The sequence below is a fragment of the Nestor notabilis genome, unplaced genomic scaffold (assembly GCF_000696875.1).
Source record: "Nestor notabilis isolate BGI_N333 unplaced genomic scaffold, ASM69687v1 scaffold10440, whole genome shotgun sequence".
Lineage (NCBI taxonomy): Eukaryota > Metazoa > Chordata > Aves > Psittaciformes > Psittacidae > Nestor > Nestor notabilis.
This window is the reverse complement of record NW_009911574.1, coordinates 10,157-24,585: the sequence shown is the minus strand read 5'-3', so window position 1 is coordinate 24,585 and position 14,429 is coordinate 10,157. Positions and strand designations below refer to the sequence as shown.

General features: G+C 38.6%; 1 protein-coding gene across 1 annotated transcript; it reads right to left on the bottom strand.

Annotated features, from left to right (window-relative positions):
- Positions 1-905: 905 nt before the first annotated feature.
- DNAJC24 (DnaJ (Hsp40) homolog, subfamily C, member 24) lies at positions 906-14,222 on the bottom strand (the record flags this gene model as incomplete). The annotated part of the gene is made up of 5 exons (XM_010015493.1): positions 906-1,030; positions 1,694-1,762; positions 9,352-9,490; positions 13,191-13,204; positions 14,185-14,222. Coding segments are annotated over 5 exons (385 nt in total), but the record flags the coding sequence as incomplete, so codon positions are not given.
- Positions 14,223-14,429: the final 207 nt, after the last annotated feature.

Here is a 14,429-nt window from a genome sequence, read left to right as displayed (position 1 = left end):
GTTAACAAGGGATGAAAAAGGCACAATGCACCCAGAGCTGCATGGAGGCTGTGCCTACAGTAGCAAGTGGTGTGGCCTGCTAGGATTAGGACTGAAAACAGTAATGGTGGGGTTCTGGATCTGCTCACAGGAATTTCGTAGGGTTTACTTACACCAGCTCTAGTGTGGTCCAGTGGCCTGTGTGCCTGGTAGGGGTCAGAGCCTGGCTTCCTCCTTAGTCTTCATGTAAGGAATGAAGACTGCATTTGTTCAAGATGGAGAGAGTCAGTTCAGAACATGCTCCTGCTCCAAGCTGAAAAGCAGATGCACTGTCAGGTGTGCAAAGGCACTGGACCTGCTATGTATTACCAAGAGAATCGGCCTGCCTGACCTGCAAGTCTCTGCCACCTCTTTCTGAGGCTCAAGTCCTTCTGAGAACTTGATGAAGTTAAAATATTTAGTATGGAAATATAAAGTGTTCCCATTAATGCACCTTACTCTTCATTATCTTCAAAGCATTCCCACATCTGCGGCTCCTGATTAAATTTTGTCATCTGAGCTGTTAAAAGGATTTAACTTAAGAGGTGGGGCCTGAGGCAGATTTGATAAAGACTGAGACTGAAAGAAGCCACTCCATTGTTTGCAGGTAAAGAAATATACTATTGGTCATGAGATATATTCCAGTTGTACAGAACTCCGTGGTCTGTTCCGGAGGTTTTTAGTAACTAGCTCTTCAGCTGAAGAAGGAAAAACAAGCCTCATGGCTGCAGGGCTATGTTAGCTAATGCGCATGTTTCCTTTCTTAAGCCTGATTGAACTCGTTCTTGTCCCCTTTTCTTTAACACACATTCCTTTAGTAGATGCTGTCCCCCATTTGTCCAGTCTTTTTACAAGTTTGTAACTCTTCATGTGCTTGATTGAAACAATCATTGAAGGATCTCGATTACAAGTGAACACATGTCACAACAAACCAAAGATACGTCTTTGGTTTCACTCCTGAAGACAGTGTAATTCCCACCACATCGACATGAAAGAGTGTAACATTGTTCATCTGCCAAAAAGAAAACAAAAAAGCCTTTAGTGGTTGAGAAGAACCAAGAATTTATTCTGAGTTTTCTTCACAAAGCAGATCTTAATGTAACAAATGACCTCCCACTGCTGGATTATATGTTATCAGTACCTGGGCTACCCTCGCAGCTTAAAAAAGAACAGTAGAAAACCCCAAACCAACCAACCAACCAAAAACCACCAAAAAAAGCCCAACCCAAAACCAAACCCGTCTGCCATTCATTTAAAAAGCAAGTAAATGTCAAAAGCTGGAGTACCATAAAGGAGGGAGGTAACACACAGATGAAAAAAAACACCCTTTATGAAAACACCTGAAATTTTGCCATCACAGAAAGAGCCAAAAGAGGCACAAGAGATTTGGGAAGAATTTGGAAACCTAAACACTCAATTATACAACAAGGAGAGAGCTAGGTGAAAAGTGGTACTGCAAATGGGGCAGGGAGAAGGAGGAGGAACGCAAGGTAAGTACTACAGAAAGTTAAGTTCCAATTCAGGTAATCACAGAGAACAGGATAGCTAAAAAGCTGAGAAAAATACAAAAAAGTAGAACTTCTAAGACAAAATAATGGTATAAGATGCACAAAAAAATAAATACATTTGCAATGGCAGTGAAAGGCACTGGGAACAAGTATTAAGGCACTCGTACCTTCATTCCAGGACATATCCTCAAGGGAAATCTGTGCATGTAGTGGCCATTCTTTTGTCAGATTATTTTCTATAAAGAAAACATGGCAGATGTTCAACCCTGATAACACCCAGGTCCTTATTTCTTCCTGATCAATGAAGATCAATTACATACCCAGCGGCCACATCTAGTTAGTACTAGAGAGTCAGTTAAAAATGCAGTTCTCTAAAACTTTCGTTTTTCCATGGCTCTCCATAAGCTGGAAAATGTCCTGCTGTAGCCAGGAGAAGTAGATGGTGAAGCCATATTCCTGAAATTAAGACATGACTGAAAACAGCACTTCTGCACATCCCAAACAATTATGCGAACTAGGGGAAAACTTTTGTTTTGATAGAAAAACCTTTTAAAGGCCTGTCTGTAACTACAATTCCACAAGCTGGAATTGGGAACATCTGCTTACTTGTACCTGTACCTGGCACAAAATCAGGGAATGGCCAAGGTCGGACGGGACCTCTCAAGATGAAATTCTGCTGCACAGGCAGGGTCAGCTACAAGCAGGCTGCCCAGGATCATGTCCAATCAGATTTTAAGTATCTATCTATCTCCACAAATGGAGACTCCACAACCTCTCTTAGGCAACCCGTTCTCCTTTAGAAAGTTGAAGCCAAGTAAACCCCCCACAACAAACACCAATTTATCAGCACACTCAGGTATGATGTACAAAAAGGACATAAACCCTTTACAACTTACTACACAAAACCTCCCAGCTGCTGCCTGGAAGCTCCAACTCCCCAGATGCTACATTTTGAAGAACCAGAAACACCTAAAAGCATCTTTAGCACATACACAGAAATGCCTTAGATTTGGCAAGACTCGGGAGCTTAGCACTTACTTAAAGCTTAAATTGAGTTGTTACTGAGAGAGTAGGTGCTCCATCTCTTGAATCAATGAATCTAAGATTTATAAGTTTAATAACATCAAGCTTTCTAGAGCATGCAGTATTGTTTACAGCTTTCTATAGAAATTCAGTTGGCAGGGAAAGAATTTCTTACTCCAGAACTTTTTGAGGACTTGCTGAAAAAGCCAGAAGCCCAGATTGTTTTATGTTATTTTAATTCCCAACCTAATCACTATATTGTAGGGTATTCTAAATGTTTCCCAGCTTGTTCTATGTAGCTTCTCTTTGCTCTGGACTGAAAAGTAGAAATAAGAGACTTTGCAGCTATCTTGTCCACTAATATCCCAGAAAAACTGCCAAAACCTGATACCAAATGTGGGACCAGTTATCGGTGATGAAGTGACTCAGAAGAGACATATATGAGCTGGGTTAATTAACTATCAGTTGATTTCACACATTAACTATGTAAACCAAACTATCTGCACGTAAGATTCCTTCCTTACAACAAAGGAGCATATGTTTTTGCAAAAAAGTTTAAGGCTACTCTGGAAGTCAAACCCTTGCAATAGCTGATCACAGCTATAGTTAAATATCCAAATTCAAAATCCAACTTAACTGTTGCTTTGGTTGGGTATTTTTAATTGCTTTTCTTTCATGGCTCTTTCAGAGTAGAGTGTCCTAGGAAGAAGTATTAGTGTAACTTCCCAGTAGTAAAATGAACTCTTTGCATTTTAGCTAATCTTATGTATGTTGTGGGGAAGAGTTAATAAGTTAATACTTACATTTTGGGTTTTTAAATAAAGGATTTAAGGCCAGTTGAAAAAATCCCAAACAACAAAACAAACCAAACCCCAACTGTCAAATATTAAGTAAGTCATAAAGCAAGATTTCACTTAGAACGAGTTATATAGGATTGGAGGTGGAGGACTGGGTCACATCTTGCCAGCAGAAAATGCAAAAAGGGCCGATGAACCCTATGCCTCCACAAAGAGAACTGCTGAGACACAAGTTGATGAGGTTCCTGTGCTTCTTGAAGTTAAGTTACTCACAAATCGTTGAATCATTTAGGTTCAACCATTCAAGTAATGAAGAGGAAAGCTGAGGGGAAGTCTACACTCTCTTCCAAACATAGTACAATATGAAGCCTCGGGAGCAGAATTTCAACCAAGCTTTTCTAATTCATTACTGCAATTGTAATTTTGAAAAGAAAAAAATAAATAAGCAAAACTAATTACAAGTTCCCAGACTGAACTGAGATTGTTATTCCCAGTCTGATACTCAAGTCCGAAAGACAAGTGTCTTACTGGCTATCTCAAAAGATGTGAATTGTCAATTAGTACTCTTGACTTGAGTAAGTCTCCAAATTTAGCACATAATCCAGTAACCCTCCTGTCAGTCAGTTTTCTATGCTGCATTTATTTGCTTGTCTTGTTCAAGCCGGAGAAACTTACTTTCCAGAGCTGAACAAAGATTTCTTTTCTAGTTCTCCCATTAAATACAGAACCCAGCAGAAACAGATGCAGCCACTTATTTGAGGCACAGCCCAGTGTGAGTTTAGAGAGCTTACAAGCAAACTGCAAACTAATGGTTTTCACAGTGTATTAGTGACTAAAACTTCTTCCTTATTTCATCTACATCATTATTACTACAATCAGGGCTCCCTCGCTGGTGGTTCTGTGGAGTAAACCCACGTCTGATTTTCACTCCTTTGCCAGAAGGGAAAGTTATTTAAGACTGGTATTGTTACCAGTGCTGAGTTACGGGGTAGGTGACGCCTGCTCAAGCTGCAGAACTCTGTGTACCAAGTTGTACTGTGTGAAACACACTCCTGTACATACAGGGGAAATTGTGGAGTCCTGGTAATCTACCATAGTTTGGAAAACAAATGTTAATTCACAAGTACAGCCTGCCTGGCTTTGCCATCTCTTGGATTTGTCTGACAACAAGAGGTGAAAGGATTCTGCAGCTCCATTGTCTCAACTGCAAGATCTCAGAAAACACTGGCAGGCTCATCAGAGAGGTTTATGAGCCTGCAATTCAAAGAGATTAAAAGGAAAAATCTACTGAGATTCTTTCAGGCTACAGAACAACATTAAATAACTATTAGCAGCTTGGTTCAGTAAAGCTTTACTAGAGCCCTTGCTGGGTCATTCAGGAATTGTAAAAGAGGAAAGGTATTTAAGTTTCACTTGAGGATACAATAAATATTTCTTGGGCTATTTAAGGCTGAGTTTTAGGGAAAGGGTTCTAAGCAGTGAATGGAAATTTCACCCTTTTAACAGTTTATGGTAATAATAAAAATAGTCGTAATACTTAAAGATTTTTGTAGCTCTTTATCAGTCATACAAGTCTTCAAATTCATAAAAGTTCAAGATGTGTAGGTTCAATCTAATACTGTCCATAGTACCTACTCAGCATCAAAATCAGCACAGCTCTCAAAACCTGGATGTTTTCACTAGTCTTTTTTTTCTAACAGACTGTTTAGTTTTTAAATGATTACTTAAGTTCAAGTCTCTTACATTAATTTAAACTAACCATGCTTACTTGAATTGAAAATGATAAAAAAGTCATGCAGTAAGAATTTCCATAACAAAAGCCATGTTTGTTAAGTAAAATAAAATAAATCCTGTGTCACTTCTAGCCAGATCAGAATTAATTCCAAAGAGCTATGGAGCAAGGCTTGTGTTCCCGCCCTAAGAGTACTTGGCTGGAGAAGGAATACACACTTCTGTCCCTCCACAAGTAGCACCTGCCACAGTGAAACGCCTGAAGTAACAACCATGGTAAAAGTTTTAGTTTGGTCTGAAAGTATTTATTTACTATTTTTTTTAAGAAGGAATTTTCTTAACAAGGAACAACTGAACTGTGCTGCATTAATTATTTTCCTTTCTTATCATTAGGTAGGGGAGGTGTACTTAAGTACTGCAAGCATTTTTGTAGACTCGTCTCGCTTCTCCTGCTTACTCTTAGTGGATCTGTAAGGTTATTCTGGCATCCTATTTACCACATCATGTAAAGTATCTTGATATCTAATACAGTATCATCTCTAAACCAGTCTTTCCAGTTTACTGTACTAGGAGAGGAACAGGGAAGGAGCAGGAGGAGAAGGAGCTACCATCTCTTTAGTGTGGGTTTTCATTTTCCTGCTTTATGACCACCTGTATAAGCCTCCCTTTCCGAACCTGCAGCAGAAACTTAACTGAAAGTAAGGACAAACCCTCAAAGATTTTTCATTTTTTAAAGAAGTGAAAGCTGAATTAGCGACCAGATCTTTTAAAATGTGCTATTCCAGGCTAACTAAAGGTTTTTCTTGTGCCTCACTGCCTAAAGGGAAGGTACAGAGAGTATGGAACCAGACTCCTCAAACAGCGCAAGCTGCAACAGTGGCAATTCCAGTTAGGACCTCTAATTCCTTATGTAGGACCATAGAACAGTTTGAGTTGGAAAGGACCTTAAAGCTTATCTAGTTATAACCCCCTGCCACGGGCAGGGACACCTTCTACTAGACCAGCTTGCTCAAAGCCCCTGTGTCCAACCTGGCCTTAAGCTCTAACAAATGAAGCAAGAACAAAACAAAAATGATTCTGGAATATGTATTCATGGATGAAAAACGCATCTGCAATCTTTTTCTAACAGCATAATTTCAAACCTGAAAATGAAAAGGAGGTTGTGCTGAGATGTGAAAACTCCTCCTGGGGATGACAGCCCACCCTATAAACACCCAGGCTCTATAGACACCTCTGTACATCACCATGCAAAAACGTATCATCCAGCATAGAGTCTCACTGGAGCCATAAATGGAAGAATCCCTAGAATCCCCTAGGTTCTTAAATCTCTCCACCCTCTGCCCCCAAAACATAAACAAAGCAACTGGTTTTAGTGTTAATCCCATTACTAGCTTTGAATTGTTTGCTACATTAAGCATCAGAAATTAATCAAAGTCACCAGTTTACTGATTTAATTTTAATTGTGACCTTTCTGTTCATCATTCTATCAGGTTGGACAGGGCTTGGAGCAACCTGGTCTAGTGGAAGGTGTCCCTGCCCATGGCAGGGGGTTGGAACTAGATGAGCTTTAATGCCCTTTCCAACCCAAACCAGTCTGTCATTCTAATAGGGAAAAAAAATCCATTCTTAATAGGTAAATTATTATGCAGCTTTTTTTCCACTCCCTAATTTTTTACCTTTTTTTTTTCCTTTTTTCCACAGGACTGGAAGCAAACCCCCTCAGCATTGTAACATGTATTCTTATATGTCATTAAAGATACTACAAAGCAATGAATTGGAAAACATTTCACAAAACATAGAAAAAGACAGTTGTCCTCAGATTTCCAGACCAGAGAGGCTTGGATGAGTATTTCAACTGAACTTCTAAATGGTTTGAGGTTTGTCCTTCCCTCTGTAATACTGTGGCCTGAAGGCACAAAGAAATAAGTAGGAGACCATAGACATACCATCAGAGAAAAGCAGTATTAAGGTATGGAGGCACATTCATTTGTTATTCTCAACAATTCAAACAAACAGAAAATTAAAACCATAGAGCCCCGAAGAATTTCAGCTTCCTGGAACATCTCTGGCCACCGAATTTCTGAGCTAAGTGATTCAGATTTAGTGAGTATAACATAAGAAGGTAAATACAAATAAACAATCTGTGACATGGGAAAAGGACTACAGTGCAAGGGACTGGCAGCCAGGCACATGTGCATGCTGGCATCCTTCAGATCCTGCTTCCTGGGCCTCGCAATCCTACTAGCTGGGTGTATTATCTCCCTCATCACTATTCCCCTTAGCTGCTGTCTCCGTTCCTTTGTTTCTGTAAGCTTTTACAGCAGTGTCTACGAGTTAGTCTAGAATCATGCCTTCAGAAGCAGCTTGACAGCCATTCAAAGTACCAGAATTTATTTCACCATCATTTCGCTGCCAGGGAACATGCTGCGAAGAATGCAACTACACTGCACATGCATGTTACATGTGGCTTAGTCTGAAACACTGGGTCCCCTGTGAATGGCACCCTCCATATTAAAATACATCTATCCCATTACCAAATACCCGTGTAAATAAATATCCAATACGTTTTCTTAATTTACGAAGTCTTTTTTAGAGAATCTTCAACTGACTTTTTGAAGACCTCATCTGGATGCAAAAGAATCTCAGCAAATAGAGATAACCTTTAAAATACTTTGGAATGAGTTTTGTCAAAACTCATTTATAGTCATGTCCTTACATTCCACGGGAAAACAAAGTAACTTACTAGATCTTGATGTAGCTCTTGACTTCAGTGGATTAACGAGACCCAAGTGACATGGAACTCTGTATTTAAGCTTTAGTTAAAATTCAGTAGATAAACAAAAGACTTCTCACGTGACTGGTAGTATTTCTTTTCTCCTGTGCACGTACGACTTGTGAAAACGGAAGCCTCAGCTGATACTACACTGCCAGCAGTGCAATAGGGTGAGAGCACTCGCTAGAAGAAATTCCTTTTCTGGCATCACATTCAGGCATTTAAAAAATAAATCTGAGATGAAAATATGTTCATGTTTGACCTTAGTCCTGTTTATACAACAGATCAGCACAACATCCAATATTTTTACCATCCTTTTAAACTATTTAGTCAATGATTCTGTTTTCGCCCCTCCACTCTCTCTTCCAAAACCCACACAAAGTGTGAAATACAATATTATTTAACTACAGCATTCATATTGGGTACATACAATTATGTATCACTCTTTTTATCCTGCAGTGATGCATATCTGCCAGAATGACTATGTCTTTGTCTCTCAAAGTTGTGGTACTCGCAGCGGCAGGGGAGTTAAAAATCAGCACAAGAGAGAAGGGTCTGATGGTGTGCCAACGTACAATGGAAAAGAATTCAATAACAAGCTGCAGAGACAGTGGGCTTTTATCAGACACATTCAGAAGTGGTGGTGGCTACACGTCAATGCTGGACCAGAGTGTGTTACTGCAGAGCGCGACTGAGTGTTTTCCCCACAGGCAATACACTATTATTGACTCCCCCCATTAACATGTAGGGTGGATATACATTTATTGAAGGTTCTAATGGAAGGCTGAGGGACTCCTATCCTGAGGCCAGAGCAGAAAGACAGCCTATCACTTCATGTAATGGTAGCCCATGTGTGACAGACCTGACCTACATTTCCCCCCTTTCTTTCTCACAACAGCCTGTCACTGTTTTAAGAAGCTATTTTCTGAAAGGTATAAAAAGAAATGCATGCTAGAGCTGCCTAGTTAATGTGTTATACCAGAATATTATTTATAAACCTGCTTTAAAAGACTAATTTAGACTACAGATGAATTATGAAAGCTACTATAACACACACAACCGAAAAGAATGTGCCTTAATGATTCTCAAGTGCTTATAAATACATACACATTGAACACTAGGTATAAATGGATTAATACCTATATCTACGATATTGCAACAAAATGTAGGGTAAGACTTAAAATTAAGGTCGCTTAATGAAGCTGCCTTAATAGAATAAAAAAGGCTAAGGTCTGTAATTAGTATAAATTCCATGTTTGTTCAAATTATTAGGAAAAACGCCACCTAATGTTTTGTTGGAAGTAACTCAATGCTTTCACTAGCTAACGGATGTGTAGCAAAAGCTATAAATAACGGATCCGCATTGGAAAGTAGGACAAGAGTGAAAGAAACATTTGGCTCAGCAATAAACAGCATTTTAAAATACCATCTAACTACCACTCCCAGACCCTGCTTATTTAAAGAGCGACTGCCACTGCTGCATTCCTTGGCAGGGACCTACCACGCTGCTGCAGGTCATACTCTTTTTTTGTCTCTTCGTTCCCTAGAATTTTCCACGCTTGATCGACTTCGATGAACCTCCGCACACGCTCCTCCACTTCTCCTGCTGGCACATCTGCCTTCTGCTTGTCTGGATGATACTGCCCATCACACAAACAAACAGAGAGATAAAAAACCAAAGTTGAGGGGCGCGGAAGTGAGGAGGGTGGAAGAGGAGCAATCAATAATGCATTTGATACTCAGTTAAAAGGACAGAGGAAAGGAGAAGGTCTGAGGTAAGGTGCCAAAGGAAGGGAGACAACGATGCTGGGCACAAGAGAAAACTGCCAATTTAATTAGACCACAGAAATGGCAACAAAACACCAGTGGCACAAATGTCACCATGCGCACTGATGGCATTTTCTGGGTAATTTACTGATGGAGTCATTGGTCTTATGGACAATTTACCTAGAGAGAATGACTACCACAAGCAGAAATAGGTACATGGAGAGGAGCACGGCATGGGAACAAGAGGAGGTGCTAGCAGCTCTCTGAGTGTTACACACGGCTGATTCAAACAGTACCACCGATGTTCAGTTAAGGCTGTCACAGACAGAACCATGGAGTGAATGCTGCATCACATGTGCCTAGCATTTTTTAAAACAGAGTAAATAGAATATACATGATCAAATATGATCCTACATGTAATTCTAGTTTTGAAAATAAGCCTCAACATCTTTAATTTTTTCCAGTTCAGTGAATCAATAGCCCTTCCAAATATTTAAAGTCATGGATCACTGGCTACAAAATTCTGTCATTTTAGTTAAGAAATGGTTATTCAAGGACATGACTGCAAGAAATCCAATGTTAAATGGGCAATACTAATTAAAATGGTAGCACGGTTTCTCTACCATTTGTTCTGAACAGAGCATTCTGACTTTTTTGGCTCAAACGCCTATTGAAAAAGAATCCTCAAAGCTCCACCATCTTCCTGTGGCTTTAATTCAACTCCAATAAGCTATTTTTTTTTAATGTCTATTTTTGAATTGCTCAGTCTAAGTGATGGATCAACAGGAAACAGCATTTCAGATGAGGAAGTTGCAATATAATCAGTTAGTTGTGTTATAAATCTTGATAGCCCTTATTCCAGAGCTTTAACATCTGCCCTTTCTATCAACATCAGTTGCGGCACCGAAACATAAAGCGGATTTTAATCCCTTTGCTTTAGTTTGTAATTAATTGTGGAAAAGAAAGAGAAGAATACTTCACAAAATCCAAAATTTAAAAAGGCCACTTCCACTGGAGTCAATTTCCTCTTTGATGTATGTATCTGTCATTTGCTGATGGGTACTTATGGTCCCTTCCAACTCAAAACTGTTGTTAGGAGTCTAGGATAATTCCCATGTGCGTAAGAGCAAAATATTAAGCTTTGACTTCAAGTTTTTCCACAGGTATTTTTCCATACACATAGATGAATGTACCTGCAACCTCAAGTATGAGTGCTGTGCACAAATGGCTAGTTTTGTTCCACCATACGAGTGAGCACACTTGAAGCATACTGTGTTAATTTCTTGAATAACACAGGAAATTCATTCTCACTCAGATTTATCAGTTGGCTTTTAACTTCTTTCCTATCAATTTGCAAAATTAATATTTGTAGCACATGCAATTTTTATATTTGAAAGACTGACAATTTCATGTAACTCATAACTAGATTGTTGGGCATCTACTAATTAAAATCTATCTGTGCCCATTTTGGTCTCCTCGCTTATTAAACTATTTGCTCCTTCCTCTGTCGGGCTTGTTCCTCTGCTACCATCTGATGCCTTTAGCAGTCTACATCTACACAAAGGAAAAGCCCCAAACCTTTGCTCTTTCACTGTAATCCTCTTCATACCCTTCTCCTTCACCTGAGACAATGAACGAGGTGTCCTTGCTCCAGCTCTTTTAGACCCTGCTCAGCCTGCTGAGACATCAACCACAGAGGACATCTTACCAAAGTTTCAACCAGCATAATGGCTGAAGTTCAGACAGTACTCTGATGTCCTCCATCAATACTTTAGATATTAATCAGTCAATACTCCTTTTTAGTATCTTTCCCCATTCTTGATTACTGTGGACTTGCTTCTGATCCTCCTCCCTCTCCATTATACCTTTCAGAGCTACCTCAACAGAGCCAGGGGTTTGGGTTTGTACTGAGGGAGGTGAAATACGATGCATGTTTCTGATCTTCTCTTTTCCCATTCAGCCTTATTTCAGGGTTAATCTCTGCTGCAACCACGTACAAGCTCTGTAATGAAAACAGACAAGCCTGTTTTCTACTCGACCTATCTCCTTCTACTCAAACTGAACTATTGTTCATCTCTCCCTCTGTGCATCCAGTTATAAGTTCTTCCTCAAAATGTTAGAGCCCCCCAATATCTCCTGCAATACAAGTTCTCAAAACGTGCAAATTATCTTTGTGTCACTCATACCTTCCACCTGAGCACTATCTTCAGCTCTATTACTGCACTTAGGATCTATCTAAATCTTTCTGGCTGCATACACCTAGTGTTTTTAAGAAGCAACTCTTTCATAAAGACAGCTTTTCACCAAGCACTCATCCTGATTTTTGAACACAGCAATAATTTTTACTAACATGTTACTACTTAATAGGCTTTTATAAAAACAATAAAGGGTATCTTCCTGAGCCTGACAGAGGGAGCGTAAAAGGAAGGAGGTTAGAGATGTCTGCCCAGTCTAGCTTTCCTTTTTTATACCTCTAGAAGTAATTTTCTAACTTCTTTCCAGTACTAAAGACTGTCTGGAATTTATACCACTTTACAGCAGATGATGCTTTGTAGTTACTGTGAACATTAAAAAACAGTCCAAAGGTCAAAAGAAAAACAAACTTTAAACATTGCTGTTGGAGACTTGGTAAAGTTTTTAGTGCTGTGGGGAAGCAAATTTAGTCTCATGCCCTTTTCAATTACAGTATCAGTATTACACCTTTCTAAAACAACTGTATTTAGCTGCCTTATTTTTAATATGCATCAGACTGTACTTTTCAGCAGTGAGGAACAGTGTATCATCTGGCAAACATAGTCTGAAACACAGATACAGGTTCAGTTCATAGTTGTGTTATCATGGAACACCTTAGTTTAAGTAAATTAATCATATTTCATTATGCTAATCTATTGCCTTTGATACCTGCTACAGAATAAAGAGCAAGCAAGTGAGCAAACCTTTTTGGCCTTGGGAAAAATAAGTGCTTATGTTGTTACATTCACCAAATGAAGTGCAGACCCTGAAAACTACTTGAGTTCTACCATATTTATACAGTCTTAATTTTATTTATGCAGTGTACCACGTGTACGGTTTTCACCCCCAGGGTTTGTGTAAGAATTCAGAACACGCTGTAGCACAAACAACTGCTATATTCTTTATTTCTGCCTACTTTATGCTCCATGAAGTTTGGACTCTTCTGTACAAAATTAATCCCTGGACTTTAATCCCTGAAAATTAATAAAGACCTTCTGGTCAATAAATGTAATGGTATTACATCCCAAGAACCATACTAACAGACCATAAGATCTCTCATACCACAAGATGAGACACTACCAGGTCCCTATCCTCCTAACACTTGTACGAGTTGCTTAACTTTATGCAATAAATGTAATAGGGTTGATTGACTTTAATCAAATCCAAATGAGCAAGCAGAAAACCTCCAGTTAAATCAATTTAATGTACATTTCTCATTGGTGCTCATGAAGTTATTTTTCAAAAGGAATTTACAGCACCCAGTGAGAGTCAACTTAATTTGACTTACTGGGAAGGGAGGAGTGAAGCACGCAGGCACAGGCAAGTTTTACAGTTTTACACTAAATTTGCAATCTCTTGCTAAACTGTGGAATACATGGTAAATAAACCACTTAATATAGTCAAATTTTTACTCATAACTACTTTTCCAAGTGACATATTGAAAAGGCTGATTATTTAGAAAAGGTTCAGAAAGCACTATTCTTTCTCATTTATGACTTAATACATCACCATGGTTATTTTGCCTTGTGTATAAGGGGTATTCATTTTAAAAAGAAAAGATGCTCCACATCCCTAATTCCATGCATCAAAACACAGGTGGCTTTATTTTCTATGAAAACTACTACTTCTTCCAAATATTTATGAAAAGTGTTATCCTTTACTACTACATATTGCACAGGTAACTGTAAAGAATTCCCCTTCCCCCTGAAATTACACAGCTTTTAAGTAAGCATGTTTCAAATGTAAATATCCATATTTTTCTCTGACTGAGAAAAATGAAGTAGATCTGCATTATTTTCCCTATTTTTTTCTATATTTTTTTTCCAGGATTAAAATAAGGACTAGTCTCCACTTCCACAGCTTTGTTTCTTCTTATTTCCTACATTTCATGCAAAGCTGTCAAACATTTGGAGGAATCTTAAGCAGCAAATTAAAAGTAATATAAAAAGGATGAACCAGATGTGGCTGCATTAAAACTTGACCTTCTCTCCCAAGACAATAATTTCAAAGAAATATTTTCAGGCATTTTTATTTTTATTATACACTTTTCAGATTATTTTTTTTTTTTTTTTATGGGAAACCATTATTAAGGTTCTAAAAATCCAAAAATAAAGACCGACACAGGACAATGATGAAACCATTAGTGCTGAATATAAAGTGAGACTGTTCTGGACTTAGTATTGTGAGTCAAAGTAACCACTAAGCAGGCTGTACTACCAAGTTATAGCATAGTATATTTCTAAACTATTGGATTTTATTAAAGATTTTTAACTCTGAAATTATCTACAGTCTTCTGGAATCACCTTGCTAAATTAAACTGACGAGTTGAGACAACTCTTGTATTCCTGCTCTATTTCAATAGGGGATGTGTGCCTATATTTGACCGAGAGATGTATTTAAAGCTAGAGATGTGCCCTAAGTTCCTGAATAAGTCAAGTGGTTTTTAACAGGGGATTACTTTACTTACATGCATTCACCTACTTGTACTTTTGTAGGAGCTACATCTAATGACTAAATCTAAGCTGTAAATAAGAGTCAATGATAGAATACTAACATCTAATATAACAATTAATTCAGTAC